The 20,355-nt window shown below is 33.3% G+C and overlaps 1 protein-coding gene across 5 annotated transcripts; it reads right to left on the minus strand.

Annotated features, from left to right (window-relative positions):
- Positions 1-1,737: 1,737 nt before the first annotated feature.
- On the minus strand, positions 1,738-20,281 carry LOC147381623 (heavy metal-associated isoprenylated plant protein 46-like). 5 transcript variants are annotated; one of them, XR_015174458.1, is made up of 4 exons: positions 5,404-5,558; positions 5,134-5,290; positions 4,772-5,027; positions 1,907-2,047 (listed from the first exon to the last, which is right to left on the minus strand). XR_015174458.1 is itself a non-coding variant. In XM_086430178.1 (3 exons), the coding sequence occupies exons 1-3, from the start codon at positions 19,713-19,715 to the stop codon at positions 1,848-1,850; spliced, it is 282 nt and encodes a 93-aa protein (XP_086286304.1). In that variant the 5' UTR covers positions 19,716-20,281; the 3' UTR covers positions 1,738-1,847. The 5 variants fall into 5 exon arrangements, 4 of the variants coding, with proteins under 4 accessions (XP_086286304.1, XP_086286302.1, XP_086286301.1 ...); XM_086430178.1 differs by lacking the exons at positions 4,772-5,027; positions 5,134-5,290; positions 5,404-5,558 and adding exons at positions 19,452-19,527; positions 19,710-20,281 and having other exon boundaries at positions 1,738-2,047; XM_086430176.1 differs by lacking the exon at positions 1,907-2,047 and having other exon boundaries at positions 4,588-5,027.
- Between the last annotated feature and the right edge of the window lie 74 nt (positions 20,282-20,355).

Raw genomic sequence — 20,355 nt, forward strand, 5'->3', positions numbered from 1 at the left:
TTGGAATAGGCTGATTTTTGTGAGGATGATCTCTATGGTGAAGAGATCATCCTCACAAAAAATCAGCTCATTTTGAAACTTCTAAGCCTAGTTTACAAGTTGAAAAATCGTGAACCGTCCAATTTTTATAAATCACTTTTGATGGGGTTAGAAGTTTTGGAATAGGCTGATTTTTGGTGAGGATGATCTCCTCATCATAGAGATCATCCTCACAAAAAATCAGCTCATTCCAAAGCTTCTAACTCCTGTTTTGAAAAATGTTTGGCACCAAACTTGGCAAACTTTAGGGCTGTGAACGTCCCCTATATATATATGGGAAATGTTCAGCACCCTAAGTTTTTACCACACACTTTAACAAACGTTTTTTGTCCTACATGGGTTAGAAGTTTTGGAATGAGCTGATTTTTGGTGAGGATGATCTCTATGATTAGAAGATCATCCTCCCAAAAATCAGCCCATTCCGAAATGTTTAGCCCATGTTTACATGTTGAAAAATCGTGGACCGTCCCTTTTTTGTAAATCAATTTTGATGGGGTTAGAAGTTTTGGAATGAGCTGATTTTTGGTGAGGATGATCTCCTCACCATAGAGATAATCCTCACCAAAAATCAGCTCATTCCGAAACTTCTAACCCATGTAAGACAAAACGCGTTTGTTAAAGTGTGTGGTAAAACTTAGGGTGCCGAACGGGACCCTATATATATATATAGGGTATTGTTCAGCACCCTAAGTTTTACCACACACTTTAACAAACGTTTTTTGTCCTACATGGGTTAGAAGTATTGGAATGAGCTGATTTTTGGTGAGGATGATCTCTATGATTAGAAGATCATCCTCCCCAAAAATCAGCCCATTCCGAAATGTTTAGCCCCATGTTTACAAGTTGAAAAATCGTGGACCGTCCATTTTTGTTAAATCATTTTGATGGGGTTAGAAGTTTGGAATGAGCTGATTTTTGGTGAGGATGATCTCCTCACCATAGAGATCATCCTCACCAAAAATCAGCCCATTCCAAAACTTCTAACCCATGTAGGACAAAAAACGTTTGTAAAAGTGTAGGGTAAAACTTAGGGTGCTGAACATTTCCCATATATATATATATATATGGGTCCCGTTCGGCACCCTAAGTTTATATATATATATGGGTCCCGTTCGGCACCCTAAGTTTTACCACACACTTTAACAAACATGTTTTGTCTTACATGGGTTAGAAGTTTTGGAATGGACTGATTTTTGTTGAGGATGATTTCTATGGTGAGGAGATCATCCTCACCAAAAATCAGATCATTCCAAAACTTCTAACCCCATCAAAAATGATTTACAAAAAATGGACGGTCCACGATTTTTTCAACGTGTAAACATGAGGTTAAACATTTCGGAATGGGCTGATTTTTGGGGAGGATGATCTTCTAATCATAGAGATCATCCTCACCATATATATATCATAGAGAACATTTCCCTATATATATATATATATATATATTATATATATATAATCCAAATGACATATGATGAATTAGATTTGGTGGGCATCCCTCATTTGAATTACGATTGTTAGAAATCAAAACTATCTACAAGTAAAGCTCAACATCCATTCATTTTAAATTTATATCAATACAAAGAGATTTGATTTATACGTATAAAGACCACTAAAAACGGTTCTAATCCAACTTTAACTCATTAAAGTACCCTCCTATTAAATTAAACTCAACTACCTTAATTCAGTAACTCCTCGGTCTCCTGGTAGAATTTAACTGTTTCAATAAGAACAAATAAAATTCACATTTGACAGCATTGACTGGGTTTTGGATCTTCAACCACCACTGAATATGGGTAGTATGGATCTGGTTAGTAGTTTCGGACTTGTTCAACCGCTGGAGTTTCATCTTTGTTCTTGTTTTTTTCTTCCTTCACCTCTCCAACACTAATTATAATTGCATGTCCAACATTCTTCCTCAAATGTGACGTTAATTTAACGGAGTCCACTCCATCTCCAATTACTACCAGTTGATCTTTCTCCGCTCCATCCAACATTATTGAGTCCACATCTGTGTATCAAAAACTTTCATCACAAATTAACTTTTTAACTGTTGTCAACGTATACTATACGTACATCTTAAGAAACAATTAGTTTTTTATTTTATTTTATTTTATATATTATTATTATTGGCTGAAATATCTGAAATATGTGTGCTTTTAAAGGGGTAATGATCCCATGAATCTAACTTTGTGGGAATTCCACGATGCAATTTCATAGAAAGTAGATCATTTGCCTCGGGATGCATTTGAAAAAGAATTTTCTAATGCATCCCAAGGCAAATGATCTACGATTTGATTATGTGATTGGCATGGTTTATGTTTATTCCAGGTTGATAACGATTATAAAGATCAAGTTGATTTTTCAGATTGTGATTTTGTAGACTTCGATTCCAAGTCAAGCATTGTTCAGTGATGAGTTTAGTTTCATTTGAACAGCCTACCAATCAATTTGATTGGAGACATCATGTGTGATCAATTCATATCTTGAATGAGACAAACTGAGGTATACGACAATCATGGGTGGATCCAAATTCCAATTAGAACCATGGGTTTTCCTCTTGGACCCTCCCGCCCACTACTTCTATCCACTTTAAAGCTATTAGAAACACAACTATTTAAGAATTGCAAATCAATTCTTCTCCTAATCGATGTGAAACTAAAAATTACTCAAGGCAAAATCAAAACTATCAACTAAACATAAAGCAATAAAGTAAAAAGCATAAAGTATAAAGTAAAAAGCATAAAGCAAACATGGGATTTAAATACCATATGGTTAATAGATTGATTTACCATATGGTTGCAATTAAATGAATATTAAAGGGTTTTCCAGTTCAACCCTCTAAATTCCAACAAGAAGATATTCATTCAATATTTTTTTCCTGGAATGGGAAGTTTGAATAAAGTTGGTATTTGATTTTGAAGGGTCATCATACTTCATGCCATGGACCATTCGTCCAACTAGAGAGATCTATCGCTATTTATAGACGTAAAAATGATTGAGATGGGTTGATTCATCATATGCATCATTAGTAATTCTTCAAACAATTCATGAATTATACACGGATTATTTGACTCATTCATTGATTATATTTTTTTCCAATTATTTATGATTTGTTAATTAAATTAAAAAACTTTGTCAAAAGATAGGTAAAAACGTGAATCCTAATTTAACTGACTCAGTTTCCAGAATTTAATTGATTTTATCTAAGCCAATAGCAAGTCATCTAACAATTCAAAATAAACTTCAAAATATAAATGATGAAATAGTATTTGTCAAGTGTGAAACCGCAAGTATTCAAAGTCACCACGCGCTGAAGACCTTAGACGGTTGGATGTTGAAGCCATACATCAACGACCCACACTTTTTTTTCTTCATGAAGTCTTCTTTCAAGTTATTTTATTTGTTAATTGCGATGTTGACAGGACAGATCCATCGTTTAATAATTTATTTTAGACATCTTAAACTTACCAAATCCAAAATAATTTTTAGGAATCAATGAATCATATATGTTGAAGCCATACATCAACGACCCACACTTTTTTTTCTTCATGAAGTCTTCTTTCAAGTTATTTTATTTGTTAATTGCGATGTTGACAGGACAGATCCATCGTTTAATAATTTATTTTAGACATCTTAAACTTACCAAATCCAAAATAATTTTTAGGAATCAATGAATCATATATGTTGAAGCCATACATCAACGACCCACACTTTTTTTTCTTCATGAAGTCTTCTTTCAAGTTATTTATTTGTTAATTGCGATGTTGACGGACAGATCCATTGTTAATAATTTATTTTAGACATCTTAAACTTACCAAATCCAAAATAATTTTTAGAATCAATGAATCATATATGTTGAAGCCATACATCAACGACCCACACTTTTTTTTCTTCATGAAGTCTTCTTTCAAGTTATTTTATTTGTTAATTGCGATGTTGACAGGACAGATCCATCGTTTAATAATTTATTTTAGACATCTTAAACTTACCAATCCAAAATAATTTTAGGAATCAATGAATCATATATAATAATGAGGCTTTCAAAATTTGTGTTGTAATTTTAAGCATCATATAATCAATAAACTTCTACACGTAATTGATTTTTATGTAGCAAAGGCCTATCAAATATCGAGAAAATTTATAGAATTTGTTAAGTGGTTAGATATGTTTTTCAAGTCATCACTTCGAATTTTTATGTTATTTTCAAATGAAATTGACATGCAAAATTTGTGAGTGATCAATGTTCATTCCCGCAAAGAATAGTCCTACTTCGTAAGGGGTGGGAACACGCTGAGTCATTAAAAAAAACAAAAATATACAGTCCTCGAGACTATCTTTCCTTAAATTATCTTGAATTCTTGACTTGTCTCATTTGCCATATATTCCAAGGGGACCTTAAATTAGACAATATTGGATTATAAGAAATCCAAGGGGTAATTAATAGTGGTAGGATATTGCTGTTAAGGATGTTGATGGTCAATTTGACAATCACGATCCTATTTGGAGAGGGAACAAAACCTTGAAAACAACTTTAATAAAAAATAAAAATAAAAAACAAGAGAACCCATAGATCATCTATTTGTTTAACTTCAAGTAGGAACACATGGAAGTTCCAAAGACTTGAAAAATTCAGAGTTACTACATCCAATTCAATCCTTTTTTTATCAAAACAAAAGTCTGAGTGGGGAACTGCTTTGATCAATTTCTTGTAGGGAGAAAGTAAGTAACTCACATGATAGCGCAACCATTATTATTATTGTAGTGGGGAACCTCATAGTAGCAGTAAGGAGTAGGCACACCAGATGTCCAAACCATGGTCACTACTTCAGTACTCTTCTACTTTTCATCCTTAACAAGTGTCACACTAATCAGCTCTGTGTATCCAACTTTCTTCCTAATCAACTTTGTTAGCTTTATTGAATCGATTTCATTACCAGTTATTGATATTTGATTCTTTTCATCCCCTTTTACCTCTGCTTTTTCAACACCTGCAAAGCCATACAGTAGTTATCAAAGTCAAACCACCATTTGCATAAACTGAGTCACTGAGTCAACTCAATTCAAAATATATGTAAATTCTTAATTATTAATTACCAGGTACACTAACTGCAATCTTGAGAGCTTTTTTCCTGTACTTTGGGACATCCATGGGAGCTTTCATCATTATCAGTCGCTGCAACCGACGGATTATCTTCACAACTTTGGACCTCGAGTTTGGGCCATTCATCGAGATTTTCATCACAATTGTTTGCTGCAACCAAAGTATATTACCATCAACTACTTAGAATTAGACAAGCACATATATAATTCACACACACATATATAAATATAGAATCCTGCTCATATGTGTTTTATAATTCATACCTTCATCTTCTTAATGAAACAGTCGATCTTGGTGAAGATAGTTTATTATAGAGGGATTAGATGTTACACTTACACCGGATTAACTATACTCTCTCTCTCTCTCTCTGTCTCTCTCTCTCTCTCTCTCTCTCTCTCTTCTCTTACTATGTGCACCGAGTCACACGTCCTTGGCTCTATTTATAGGCGTCACCAAGTAATGGACCCCTTGGACTTGGTTAGAAACATGCGAAAGACCACCCTACTTACTTTCGTGGAATTTTCAAGTTTTGGGGTTATCCTCTATTATAAAAAGACTATATGTTTACTTTCATTCATTCAATATATTTTTTTCCTTGCAAAGGAGGGGTTAACTAAAGCTTGTGTTTGAACTTTGAAGAGTGATACTTGATGCCATGGCCCATTGACCTCCCCAACTAGAGATGTCTCGCTAATGAAAGAACGATTGAGATTGGGTGGTGGGTCATTAAGCATAGTTAGTAATTTTTCCAACAATTCATGAATTATACATGAATTTTCTGAAGAGTCGTGTGACTTCATTGGACACTGTGTTCAACACTGTACTGACCTGATAGTGCTCACATAGCCATAGATTTATTTCCTCAAGATACAATTATAATGTCCTACGCTTCTAATTCTGCAGAGTGTTGAACACAATATCCAACCAAGTCAGTTCAACATTTTCCTTTTCTGAATAATGTGAGAATTCCTCAAAAAAAATCACCATCATTTACAAATTATATATGATTTGCTAATCAAATTAAGAAAGCTACTATTACCACACCAATTCCTATGTAAATCACCAACGAATTGCAACTCTCTAAATTAAACAACTTGGTGAAAAGATTGGTCAAAACATTGAGTCCTACTTTAACCGACTCAACTGTTGATTTGATCTAGCCAGAGTCATGGACGAGTTAAATTTCTAACATAAATGATAAGGTAGTATTTGTTAAGTGTGAAACCGCAATTCTTCCGATTCACATTAATTGAAAGAGTCCTGATAATATGACTCGCCAGGTGGCATACACAATCGACTCCCTGACCAAAACTGCATGCAGTTGGTGTGGCAATAGCAACTCTCTAAATTAAACAACTTGGTGAAAATACAGGTCAAAATATGAGTCCTAATTTAACCGACTCAGCTGTCGATTTGATCCAGCCAGAGTCATGGATGAGCTAAACTTCAATTATAAATGATAAAGTAGTATTTGTCAAGCGTGAAACCCGGCAAATCTTTTGATTCACATTAATTGAAAGAGTCCTGATAATATAACTCGCCAGGTGGTATATTCAATTGACTCCTTATATAGATAAGGTTGGGAATTGTAGATCTGTATGTCTTGGGATACACTGCTCCCTCGGAATATATTTTTTTTAAGGGGAGGTGCAAATCATGTATCTTGAAACACATAAATCTACAATTCTCGAACTTGTCGTGTTAAGGAGTCGATTGACCATGCCACGTGACAAGGCCTATTATCACGGCTCTAATTGAAAAGATAGGTAAAAACATGAGTCCTAATTAATTGATTTGATCTTTTTCATGAAGTTAGTTTATTATGGAGGGGTTCGGTGTATTTGGATGTTACACCACTAGATTAACTACTAACTCTCTCTCTCTCACATATGTGCACCGAGTCACTCGTAATTTGCTTTATTCATGGGCCTCACCAAATTTTGGAATTTGGTTGAAGTATGGGAAGGACCCTAATTATTTTTGTGGAATTTATGTTTGCTTGGCTCCTATATATGCTTTTTTGCTGAGTCTGATAAAGATTATGGCCCTGCTTGTTTGCAACGTAAACTACCACAAACACAAAATTTTGTGTTTGCAAAATTTTTGTGTTTACTGAAATTTACATAGTTTTGTAATTAGAGTGCTTGATTGTGTCTAATGAAAAATTTTACATTTGCTTAATTATCACGTAAACGTAAAATAAATAAAAATAAAATAAAAAAATAAAAAAATTGAAAAAAAAATTATTTTTCTTTTTAAAACCTTGTTTAAGATTAAATAAAAAAATGATAAATAGTTACATATTACTTTAAAACAAATCAAAAAATTATAAACAAAGCATTTTCATATAGGTCATACAATGCTATTCTCTTTAAATCAGGATTATAATAGAAATCCAAAATTTCTTTAATCACTTACAATTTACCTTAAACATCTACTACATGATACCAACATCTATTTGCTAATTTTTCATTTTGAAAAGCAACCCCATTGCCCCAAATATGTCAATATTATCATTAATAGTGCTTAAATGTAACTCATCCCAAACTCATTTTAATACCCTACATCTAATGAAAAATATATTTTTTTCATTTATAAAAAATAAATATAAATTAATACAAGTAAGACTATTATCCCACAATTATTTTTTTAATTTAAAAATAAATATAAATTAACGAGGTAGGATTCTATCCCGCTCGCTCGTTTTTCTTATATTTAAAAAAAAAAACGTCCATATTTAAAAAATGATTTTATTTTTATTTATTTATTATTTTTTTTTTTTTACAATTTTAAAATATAAATAGAAACTAGCTCCAAGTAGGATTCTATCTCATGATTTTTTGTTTAAATAATAATTATATTAACGTTGAGAAATGTTTAAGAAGTTGGGGAAAGTCAAAGAGAGCGGAGAGAGAGAAGTTTAAGAAGTTAGAGAGAGAAAGAGAGAGAGAGAGAGAGAGAGAGGAAACTTAACATAACGTAAATTTTTGTGGAGGTATTTTCTCCGCAATACTTTGTGGAGATTTCGTTGTAATTTTAATTAAGTTTTGTATTGCTTTATGGTGGGGCCCACCAGAATTTTAGCATCCAAGCACTCACATACCGCAAACAAATATAAACACTTATGTTTGCATTTGTCTAAGGTGCAAACTAGCAGGGCCTATATGTTTTTTTTTTTCACGTGATCATATTCATTCAATATTTTTTTTCCCGGAAAGGGAAGGTTAAATAAAGTTGGTATTTGATTTTGAAGGGCGGTCATACTTCATGCCATGGCCCATTGGCCCAACAAGAGAGATATCTCGCTATTTCTAGATGTAAGAACGATTGAGATGGGTTGGGTCATCATATGCATCATTATTAATTCGTCGAACAATTCATGAATTATACACAGATTATGATTTTTAATTGATTTAATCTAAGTCAATACCAAGTCATCGAACATGACAAAATAAACTTCAAAATATAAATGATGAAATAGTATTTGTCAAGTGTGAAATGGCAAGTAAGTATTAAATTCCTTGGGTTAGAAGAATCCAAGGGGTAATTAATAGTGGTACGATGTGTCTGTTAAAGGTGTGAAGACTATTAAATGTTTTTAGGCCTCAAATTGTTAATAAAATTACATATTATTGATAATATTTATAATTTTATTTATAGCATCCAATTTTGAAGTAATTGATAGTTAGATAAATGCTTGGTGGCCCATCTTCTTTTGAGTGGTCTGGCTTAGTGTTATCGGTAGAGATATAACAATTTGAAGATGACATGATATTTATTACTTTAAAATGTATTTATTATTTTATCTTTTAATACGAAGAAAAAAGATCACAAAATGTATTTTATAAAAAGGTATTGTTAACTTGTGCCGTAAGGATATATATTAAGATATATTAAATACACTTCCAAAATTTATTAAATGCTCATCTTTATTGAAAAAGATAAGGTTATTTTTATTTTCTCATATTGAATATTTTTAATGTACATAGTAATTGCTTATGCATAACTGTTATAATTACTATATATATAAAAATGTCAATGAGATTTTTAATATTATAAAACATATCATTTTATCAGTGCTCATAGAGGCTCCCGTGCGTACCACATCAAGTCTCAAAGAGTAGTTTTGTAAATAAGGGATTAGGGCTGTCAACGGATACCTATCCGAACGGATAGTGCTGTATCCGAATTCGAATCCGAAAAAAAATATTGATATCCGAATTCGAATTCGAATCCGATCGGATATCTTTAACCAATATTCGAATTCGAATTCAAAAAATATATCGGATATCCGATTCGATAAAAATCCTAATTCGATGTAAAAAAATCGATTTTCCTAATTTTTTCAACTTCATAAGTTTTAATCTTCAACGTATTTCAGACTTAAAATCAAATAAGCTTTGATTTCTGAAAAAAAAAAAATTTTTTTAAAATCAAATAAACTTTGATTTTTGAAAAAAAATTTATGAAAATTTTGAATAATACATAGGGTTTTACTGAGACTGTGAGAGAGAGAGAGAGAGAGATGAAGAAACTACTTGATGCTCGCCGACCGGAGACGATGGCGGAGATGATGGTGGAGACGATGGCGGTTATGCCGTTGCGGAGCTCAAACGATTGAAAAAAAGTGGGGTTTAGATTTACTCTGTGAGAGAGAGAGAGAGAGAGAGAGAGAGAGGAAATACCTACCTCGATCTTCGTCGGCCGGAGAAGAGGGTGACTGGAAGCTTATACAGTGGAAACCCACGGTTGCTAGAAACGTTCTGATTTACGGATGAGAGATTAGAGAAGATAAATATTCCAGTTCCATATCGTTGTGAAACTCGCATACACGAGAGCATATATGTATATAAATAATTTTTGTTGCGTAACATGAATATCGGAGCGGATATTATCAAATCGGATATCGTAATATCCGAATTCGTATCTGAAATTTTTTCAAATGTTAAAATAACATCCGAATCCGAATCCGATATTCGAAATTTTCTATTATATCCGATTTTTCAAATTCGAATTCGGATTTCGGCTATCCATTAACACCCCTATAAGGGATGCGGCGGGCTCATGTGATTGGTGGATCCCAGATTTTTGTGAGCTAAAAAAATTTCTTCCTTAAGTATTAAAACACTCTCAAGTCTCTATCAATATATTGGTGGACAATATAATTATTAACTGGTAGATCCAACTATATTATTGAATTGTATGGCTCACTTAGCTTCTAATCCTCTTTGTTTGTGTATTTGTTAGATCCTAATTAAGAATAAGAAAGTCCACCATCGATCAGGATCTGAATGGACGGGATTGGATGATTATATATATAGGATTTTGTTTGGTGCTCTACTGTTTGTCAAACGGTTTGACAAATATTTTCAGACTATTTGATATAACTTGATCTACGATTTAACTTAAATAGTATAACTTATATATATTACAGCACTATTCCTCTAAAATTCACATTTGACAGCATTGATTGGATTTTGGATCTTCAACCACCACTGAATATGAGTAGTATGGATCTTGGTAGTAGTTTAGGATTTGTTCAACTGCTGGATTTTCATCTTTGCTCTTCTTTTTTTTCTTCCTTCACCTCTCCAACACTAATTATAATTGCATGTCCAACATTCTTCTTCAAACGTGACGTTAATTTAATGTAGGCCACTCCATCTCCAATTACTACTAGTTGATCTTTCTCCGCTCCATCCAACATTACTGAGTCCACATCTGTGTATCAAAAACTTTCATCACAAATTAACTTTTTAATTGTGGTCAACGTATACTATACATACATCTTAAGAAATAATTAGTTTTATTTTATTTTATTTTATTTATTTATTTATATTATTATTGGCTGAAATATCTGAAATGTGTGTGCTTTTAAAAGGGGTATGATCCCATGAATCTAACTTTGTGGGAATTGAAAGAGACCCCCGTATGATGCAATTTCATAGAACAGTAGATCATTTGCCTCAGGATACATTTTAAAAAAAGATGTATTGTGATTTTCATAATAAAGAGAGATGATATGAGATTTAACAAAATCCCATTAATTGACCAGTCGTATAAGACCTTCAATACATGCGGGACCAATTGGTTGATTGGGGATTTATAAAATCCTAGATTTCAATCCGAATCAATTTTCCTTGAGTAAAAAATTTAAGGGTATGTTTGATTGTACATGAAAAATAGGGTGAAAAATTAATTTTGCATGGAAAATGACATTTTTCAAGTGTTTGATTGCACATGAAAATGGAAATTCATTTTCCACCCCAATCAAAAAGTCCACAAAAACATGAATTTCATTTTCCCACCCATATGGGTGGGAAAATGAAATTCACCCATATTTTCCATCTCCAATTCTTTCCTACCACCACCACCATTACACTAATCTCGTCGTTGCTGTCGTCACCATCGTCGTCACTGTTGTCACCATCGTCGTCATCGTTTACTCCGTCTCCGACCACCTTCTCTCTCTCTCTCTCTCTCTTTCTCTTCTTCTTCTCCATCCCTCACCTCCTTCGCCACCACCATGTTCTCCCCCCATCTTCCTCATTTACCATCGTCGCCGTTGCCGCCTCCACTGTCGGCACATCCTCCCCCCTCCCTTTTCCTCGTCATCTTCTTCTTCCTTTCCCCCTCCTCTCATCTTCTTCCTCCTTCTCCTCTTATTCTTTTTTCTTATATTTTTTTCATGATTTTCTCAAAGTAAAACCAAACAATGAAATTGGATTTTCCAACCTTACCTATTTTCCACAATTATTTTTCCATGAATTTCAAATACCATAGAAAGTGACTTTCCATGCAATCAAACATACCCTAAGTTTTTCCTCCATAAAATATAGAAGGGTGAGTATCGTCGACAAATCTATATTAATTAATATTTTTAACTTACAAAAATATTTGCACTTATTTATAAGTAAAGTGCTGATTTTCTAATTAGAAAGTCTTCACTCAATCAATCAATACTTCGTTGATGTGACACAAATGCAAAATCATAGATCCTTTTTTCTCAAGATACACAATTGCACATTCCCATAAAAGATGTGTAGTTGTGTATGTCGAGGAAAAAGATTTATGGTTCCGTGTCCGTGTCACATTAATCGAGTATTGCCTAAGTGAAGATGTTCTAATTAGAAAATCATTATTCTTATAAATAATAATATAAAATAAATGAAGAATTTTATCTTATACAATTCATTAATAATTTTTTTTTCACAAAGTTAACAATACTTTTTTCTCTCCAAAATCTTATAGTTTTGGTCAAGTTTTAGTTGAACCATTAATTACTCCCGATGGAAGAAATGAATGATTCTACAAAAAATAGGTTTGGTTTTCCAGGAATTGAAATGAGTTTTATATAATATTTTGTTCAACCCACTTGAACCACTATTTGATCTGATTTTAGAAACAAAGGTATAATTGTGCAAGGGTGTTTTGTATTTAGTTTGGGGATACATAAATTATTTGTGTTTAAAAAAATATTTACGTAATCAAGTCGATAGGGTTTTCTAGTGGAGGAAATCAAATAGGGTTACCGCAAAAAAGGAAAAAACATAAAGGTGTAAATAACAATTTTGTGAATTGAATATAAAGATATTTATGCTATTAGATAAGTCTCAATTAGCTTTGCAAAATATCAAGCGTATCCACATTTTGCTGAATATTTTAAATGCCCTCTTATGTTTTCAAATTGAATACCTTGACCTGGGTCTACACAAGAAAACAAATTAAAAAATTAGTCTAGATCGTATGCACCTAGGTGGACGATTAAAACCCTCCTCCCATACCTCAATACTTGCCTCATAAGCCACAATCCAAAGAAATTTTCAAAAAGAGCGATTTAGACATTAATTTCTTGATTTGTGACTTATGTAGTATGTGTTGAGGTGTGGGAAGAGGGTTTCCAATCCTCTACCTTGGGTGCACATAAAAAAAATAAGTGCCAAAAAGTCGATTCTTTCCCCCCATATTTTTTCACTATTTCCTATATGTTATCTTAAAACATTATTTTTCTCAATACACGTGTCATGGTGCTATTGATTCAGCACCTTAGCATTATTTTTCCTTAACAAGAGTCTTTATTCGTCAACCCATGGTCTCACACAATTTTCTCTTCGCCTAATCAATCACTCTTATTTATTTTTAATACATATGGCATCATACCTCTGATTCATTCAGTGGCGTAACTACATGGAGACCAATGGACAACGTAGTCCCCCACAATTTTTCTTTTAAATATTATATATATAGTCCACTTTTGGAGGGATTCGGTCTCTCTCTCTCTCTATTATGGAGGGGTTCGGTGTCTTTTTTGTTGTTACACCACTAGATTTCTCTCTCTCTCTCTCTCTCTCATATGTGCACCAAGTCACACGTAATTTGCTTTTTTGTGGAATTTATGTTTGGTTGGCCCCTCTGATAAAGACTATATATGTTATTTTTTGCTGTCTGATAAAGACTATATGTCTTTCTTTCACGTGATGAAAGAATATATTCATTCAGTATATATATATATTTTTTTTTTGGGAAAGGAAAGGTTAAATAAAGTTGGTATTTGAATTTGAAGGGTCGTCATACTTCATGCCATGGCCCATTGGCCCAACTAGAGAGATATCTCACTATTTCTAGACGTAAGAACGATTGAGATGGGTTGGTTCATCATTAGTAATTCTTCAAACAATTCATGAATTATACACGCATTATTTGACACATTCATTGATTATTTATTTTTATTTTTTCAAATTATTTATGATTTATTAATTAAATTAAAAAACTTTGTCAAAAGATAGGTAAAAACGTGAGTCCTAATTTAACTGACTCAGTTTCCAGAATTTAATTGATTTTATCTAAAGCCAATAGCAAGTCATCTAACAAGACAAAATAAACTTCAAAGTCACCACGCACTGAAGACCTTTGACGGTTGGATGTTGTTGAAGCCATACATCAATGACCCACACTTTGTTTTCTTCGTGAAGTCTTCTTTAATGATATTTTATTTGTTGATTGCAATGTTAACAGGAAAGATCCATCGTTTAATAATTTATTTTAGACATCTTAAACTTACCAAATCCAAAATAATTTTTAGGAATCAATGAATCATGCATATATAATATAATGAGGCTTTCAAATTTGTGTTGTAATTTTAAGCATCATATAATTAATAAACTTCAGCAAGTAATTGATTTTATGTAGCAAAGGCCTATCAAATATCCAGAAAATTTATAGGATTTGTTAAGTGGTTAGATATGCTTCTCAAGTTATCACTTTGAATTTTAGGTTATAAGAAATCCAAGGGGATCTTAACTTAGACAATATTAGGTTATAAGAAATCCAAGGGGTAATCAATAGTGGTACTACATTACTGTTAAGGATGTTGATAGTCTTCAAAGACTGTTTAATATTGTTAGGCCCCAAAATTGTTGATAAAATTACATATTCTCAATAATATTTATAATTTTATTTATAGGATCCAATTTCGAAGTAGTTGGTATCTACATTTAGGGAAATGTTGGAATGACACAGGATATTTATTGCGATTCTCACAAGTTTGACATGGGATGTGCACATAACCATAAATATGTGTTCTCACAGTACAAGTAAAAATCATCTATGATTATGTATACATCTTCACGTCAGAATTGTGAGAATCACAGTAAATCCTATGTCACCCCAGTGCTACTCTTACATTTATGCTTGGTGAGCCATCATCTTTTGAGTGGGTCTTGCTTAATGTTTATTAGTAGAGATAAAACAATTTGAAGGAGAGATGGTATTTATTATTTTGAAATGCATTTATCGTTTTATCTTTTAATATAAAGAAGAAGGATATTTGAACATTCAAAAAAATGTATTTTATAAAAGGGTGTTGTTAACTTGTGCCCTGAGGATATATGTTAAGATATAGTAAATACACCTTCGAAATTTATTAAATGCTCATCTTTATTGAAAAAAGGCAAGGCTATTTTTGTTTTCTCAAATTGAATATTTTTAATGTACGTAGTAATTGATTATGCATAACTGCTATAATTACTATAAAAAAAATGTCAATGAGATTTTTAATATTACAAAATGTATCATTTTATAAGAAGTGTTTTTTTTTTTCTCACAGAATTTTTGTCACAGTGTTCACAAACTCTCCCGTGCGTACAACGTCAAGTCTGAAAGAGTAATTTTGTAAATTAGGGATGTGGGCTCATGTGATTGGTGGATCTCAGATTTTTGTGTACCAAAAAATTTCTTCCATAAGTATTAAAATACTCTCAAGTCTCAATAAATGTATTGGTGCATAATTCAAGATCATACTTGTTCAGCTTATGGGTGCGCTTGTGGATCCAACTATATTATTGAATTGTTTGGCTCACTTAGTTTCTAATCCTCTTTGTTTGTGTATTTGTTAGATCCTAATTAAGAATAAGAGAGCCCACCATCTGAACGGACAGGATTGGATGACTCTATATATATATATATATATAGATGATCTCTTCAACTAAAGTGATTTACAAAAATTGGATGGTCCACGATTCTTCAACTTGTAAACTTGGGTTAGACGTTTCAAAATAAGCTGATTTTTGGTGAGGATGATCTCTTCACCGTAGAGATCATCCTCACAAAAAATCAACCTATTCCAAAACTTGTAACCCCATCAAAAGTAATTTACAAAAAATGTGTGGCACCATGTGTGGCTGCTGAACCGCTCCCTCTCTCTCTCTATATATATATATATGGGTCCCATTCCCCACCCTAAGCTTTACTAGACACTTTAACAAACATGTTTTGTCCTCCATGGGTTAGAAGTTTTGAAATAGACTGATTTTTGGTGAGGATGATCTCTATGGTGAGGAGATCATCCTCATCAAAAATCAGCTCATTCCAAAACTTCTAACCCCATCAAAAAATGGTTTACAAAAAATGGACAGTCCACGATTTTTCAATTTGTAAACATGGGGCTAAAAATTTCGGAATGGGCTAATTTTTAGTGAGGATGATCTTCTAATCATAGAAATCATAGAAGATCATCCTCACAAAAAATCAGCCCATTCCAAAACTTCTAACCCATGTAGGACAAAACACATTCGTTAAAGTGTAGGGTAAAGCTTAGGGTGTTGAACATTTCCCATATATATATATATATATATATCCAAATGACATATGATGAATTAGATTTGGTGGGCATCCCTAATTTGAATTACGATTGTTAGAAATCAAAACTATCTATAAGTAAAAGCTCAACATCCATTCATTTTAAATTTATATCAATTACAAAGAGATTTATACGTATAAAGACCACTAAAACAGTTCTAATCCAACTTTAACTCATTAAAAGTACCCTCCTATTAAATTAAACTCAACTACCTTAACTCAGTAACTCACCATCTCCTCATAGAATTTAACTCTTTAAATAAATTCACATTTGACAGCATTGACTGGGTTTTGGATCTTCAACCACCACTGAATATGGATCCTGGTAGTAGTTTAGGATTTGTTCAACCGCTGGATTTTCATCTTTGATCTTCGGTTTTTCATCTTTGATCTTCGGTTTTTCTTCCTTCACCTCTCCAACACTAATTATAGTTGCATGTCCAACATTCTTCTTCAAACGTGACGTTAATTTAACAGAGTCCACTCCATCTGCAATTACTACCAGTTGATCTTTCTCCGCTCCATCCAACATTACTGAGTTCACATCTGTGTATCAAAAACTTTCATCACAAATTAACTTTTTAACTGTGGTCAACGTGTACTATACGTACATCTTAAGAAACAACTAATTTTATTTTTTTTATTTATATATATTATTATTGGCTGAAATATCTGAAATGTGTGTGCTTTTAAAAGGGGTATGATCCCATGAATCTAACTTTGTGGGAATTCCATGATGCAATTTCATAGATCAGTAGATCATTTGCCTCGGGATGCATATGAAAAAGAATTTTCTAATGCATCCCGAGGCAAATGATCTACGATTTGGTTATGTGATGGGATGGTTTATGTTTATTCCAGGTTGATAACGATTATAAAGGTCAAGTTGATTTTTCAGATTGTGATTTTGTAGACTTCGATTCAAAGTCAAGCATTGTTCAGTGAGTTTAGGGTATGTTTGATTGCACATGGAAAATAGGGTGGAAAATCAATTTCCATGAAAAATGACATTTTTCAAGTGTTTGATTGCACATGGAAATGGAAATTAATTTTCCACCCCATTCAAAAAGTCCACTAAATCATGGATTTCACTTTCCCACCCATATAGGTGGGAAAATGAAATCCACCCATATTTTCCATCCTCAATTCTTCCCTACCACCACCACCACCACTATTACACTAACCTCGCTGTCATTGTCATCGCCGTCGGCTCTGTCTCTGACCACCTTTTCTCTCTCTCTTCTTCTCCTTCTTCTCCATCCCTCACCTCCTCCGCCATCACTACCACGACGTTCTCCTCCCATCTTCCTCACTTACCTCCACCGTCGTCGTCATAACCGCCGCCACCGTCGCCGTCATCACAGCCGTCGTCGCCATCTTCATCGCCACATCCTCCCCCCTCCCTCTTCCTCGTCATCTTCTTCTTCCTCTCCCCCTCCTCTCATCTTCTTCCTCCTTCTCCTCTTATTCTTTTTTCTCATATTTTTCCATGATTTTATCCAAGTGAAAGTAAACAATGGAATTTGATTTTCCAACCCTACCTATTTTCCACAACTAAATTTCCATGGATTTCAAATTCCATGGAAAGTGACTTTCCATGCAATCAAACATACCCTTAGTTTCATTTGAACAGCCCACCAATCAATTTGATCAGAGACATTATGTGTGATCAATTCATATCTTGAATAAGACAAACTGAGGTATACAACCACCTAGCTGGTCATGGACCTTCGGGTCTGTACCCAATTCCATGAAGAATTATATCTTTTACAATTCATTAATAATATTTTTTCACAAAGTTAACAATACTTTTTTTCGTCTCAAAAATCCTATCTTAAAAATGGAACTTTTCCAAAATCTTATAGTTTTGGTCAAGTTTTTAGTTGAACCATTAATTACTCCCGATAAAAGAAAGAATGGCTCTGCAAAAAATAAGTTTGGCTTTCCAGGAATTTTGACATGAGTTTTATACAATATTTTACTCAACCCACTTGAATCATTATTTGATCTAGTTTTAGAAACAAAGGTATAATTGTGCATGGGTGTTTTGTATTTAGTTTGGGGACACTAAGAAATTATTTGAGTTATAAAAATATTTACGTAATCAAGTCAATAGGGTTTTCTAATTGGCAAAAACAAATAGGATTGCCGATCAAAGGGGGGGGAAGGTGTAAATAACCATTTCGTGAGTTGAATAAGAAAAAATTTCAATTTCAGCTCTTTGTTAATTTTAATTCTAAAAAATATAGAGTGCGAGATCGTAGACTTTTCAAAAGACAATCTCACAGGTATTTTTTTTCCAAAGTGACAATCTCGCTGGTTATAAAAGTACCAATCTTGCAAGTTTACTACTTTTAGAGAGATTAACATTATAAAAACCAATGAAATTGTCACTTTGGAAAAAATATCTGTGAGATTGTCACTTTAAAAATCATGTTGCACTTCACGTTTTGAAAATTAAAATGAATACTGATTCAAAATCAGAATTTCGTCAAAAGTGGATCATGTTTTGATAAATTTCTCAACCAAATATATTTGAGGGGGAGGGAGACGGAGTTGCTTGTTATTGGGAAAAAGATTGATTGCCTCCAAGAACGTAGCTTGATTAATTTCTTCTCATTTTACATTTTGTGTTTGTTATTTCTTTTTTATTTTTAAGTATATGTAAGTAAGAACTAAAATTTTAACTTAAAACAACCATATGATATAAGATTATTAAAAGAGAATGAAAAAGGCCAAATCATAAAGAAAATGTTTTCATAAAAAATAAAATTAAAAACAGCAAAGCTGATGAAGTAGGATTGAGAAACGCATGCATGCATGCCGGGTTCAACGAAAATGACTATGTCAGCCGGCTGGGGAGAAGAGTCAGTGATAATCTGATTTGGCCACATCTCATACTCAATCAACACCCCTGAAGTGACAGGCTTGGAAATCGTAGATACTTTCCTTGGGATATAGAACTACGGCTCCTCATAAAAATGTGCCATTTTGTATCTCGAGAAGAGTACAACTATGATTTTCAAACCTATCATGTCAAGGGTGTCAATTGAGTATGTCACGTGCCTAAGTCAGATTATCAGGATTCGGGGGGAGAATTCTGTAACAACTTCATTAACAGAACAATCACAAAGAAACAAGTTTTTGTCATTTTTGATGATGATTAAAGACGAACCAAACTTTGAAACGATCTTGAGGGCCTTGGTACGGCATTTCTGGCAAGGCATTTCTACCTTTAGTACAATCTTTTGCTGCACAATCACAACAACCACAATCATGACACTGCTAATTATTTACTACTTATTTCTTAACTATAATCTCTCCAAATCATATATGATGAGATCATCACCTCCAACCTCATACACCAAATAACACAAACTTCAAAGATTAACAACAATAGAACAAACAAATTAAAAAAGTTATTAAGGTATACCTTCATATTCTCCTAGTCCTTGATCTTTAAGGTGGAAGATTTTCTTCAAGTGTACGAGAAGAAACAATAGAAACCTGTGATATTTATAGAGAGAGAGAAAGAGAGAGAAGATTCTACCCGCCTTCTACGGCCATGGAAAATTGTGTGAATAATTGACTAGCTATGAGAATCAAACAATGCTAGGTCCCACCGAAGGCCGAAGGCTAGAGATGAGACCCCTAAGGAATTGAATTGAACGCAATAGGAAAAAGCTTAGAAGCGGAGGTAGGGGTGTGAAACATGTCCTAACGCAAGGAGGAGCCGCCTACTCGCTTCAAAGTTGGACTGATCATCAACTCTACCGCGCCATAATTTTGTTCGAAATTTATTAATTCATGAGTGCTGATAACCTGACTTAGGCACGATGCAACTCACTTGACTTATCTAACATATGACACACTTGAAAATCATAGATGTACTCTCCTCGGGATACAAAATTACGGTTCTCCATAAAAATGTGCAGTTTTGTATCCCAAGAAAAGCACATCTGCTATGTCCGAGCCTGCCACGTCAGGTAAGCCCAATGAGTATGCCAAGGGTCTAAGTCTGATTATGATGACTCTTTATTCATTCATCTCAAGTTAAACAGATAGGGGGGGAGGGGGGC

Source organism: Akebia trifoliata, unplaced genomic scaffold (genome assembly GCF_017979445.1).
Source record: "Akebia trifoliata isolate Shusen 1 unplaced genomic scaffold, ASM1797944v1 Contig00333, whole genome shotgun sequence".
NCBI lineage: Eukaryota > Viridiplantae > Streptophyta > Magnoliopsida > Ranunculales > Lardizabalaceae > Akebia > Akebia trifoliata.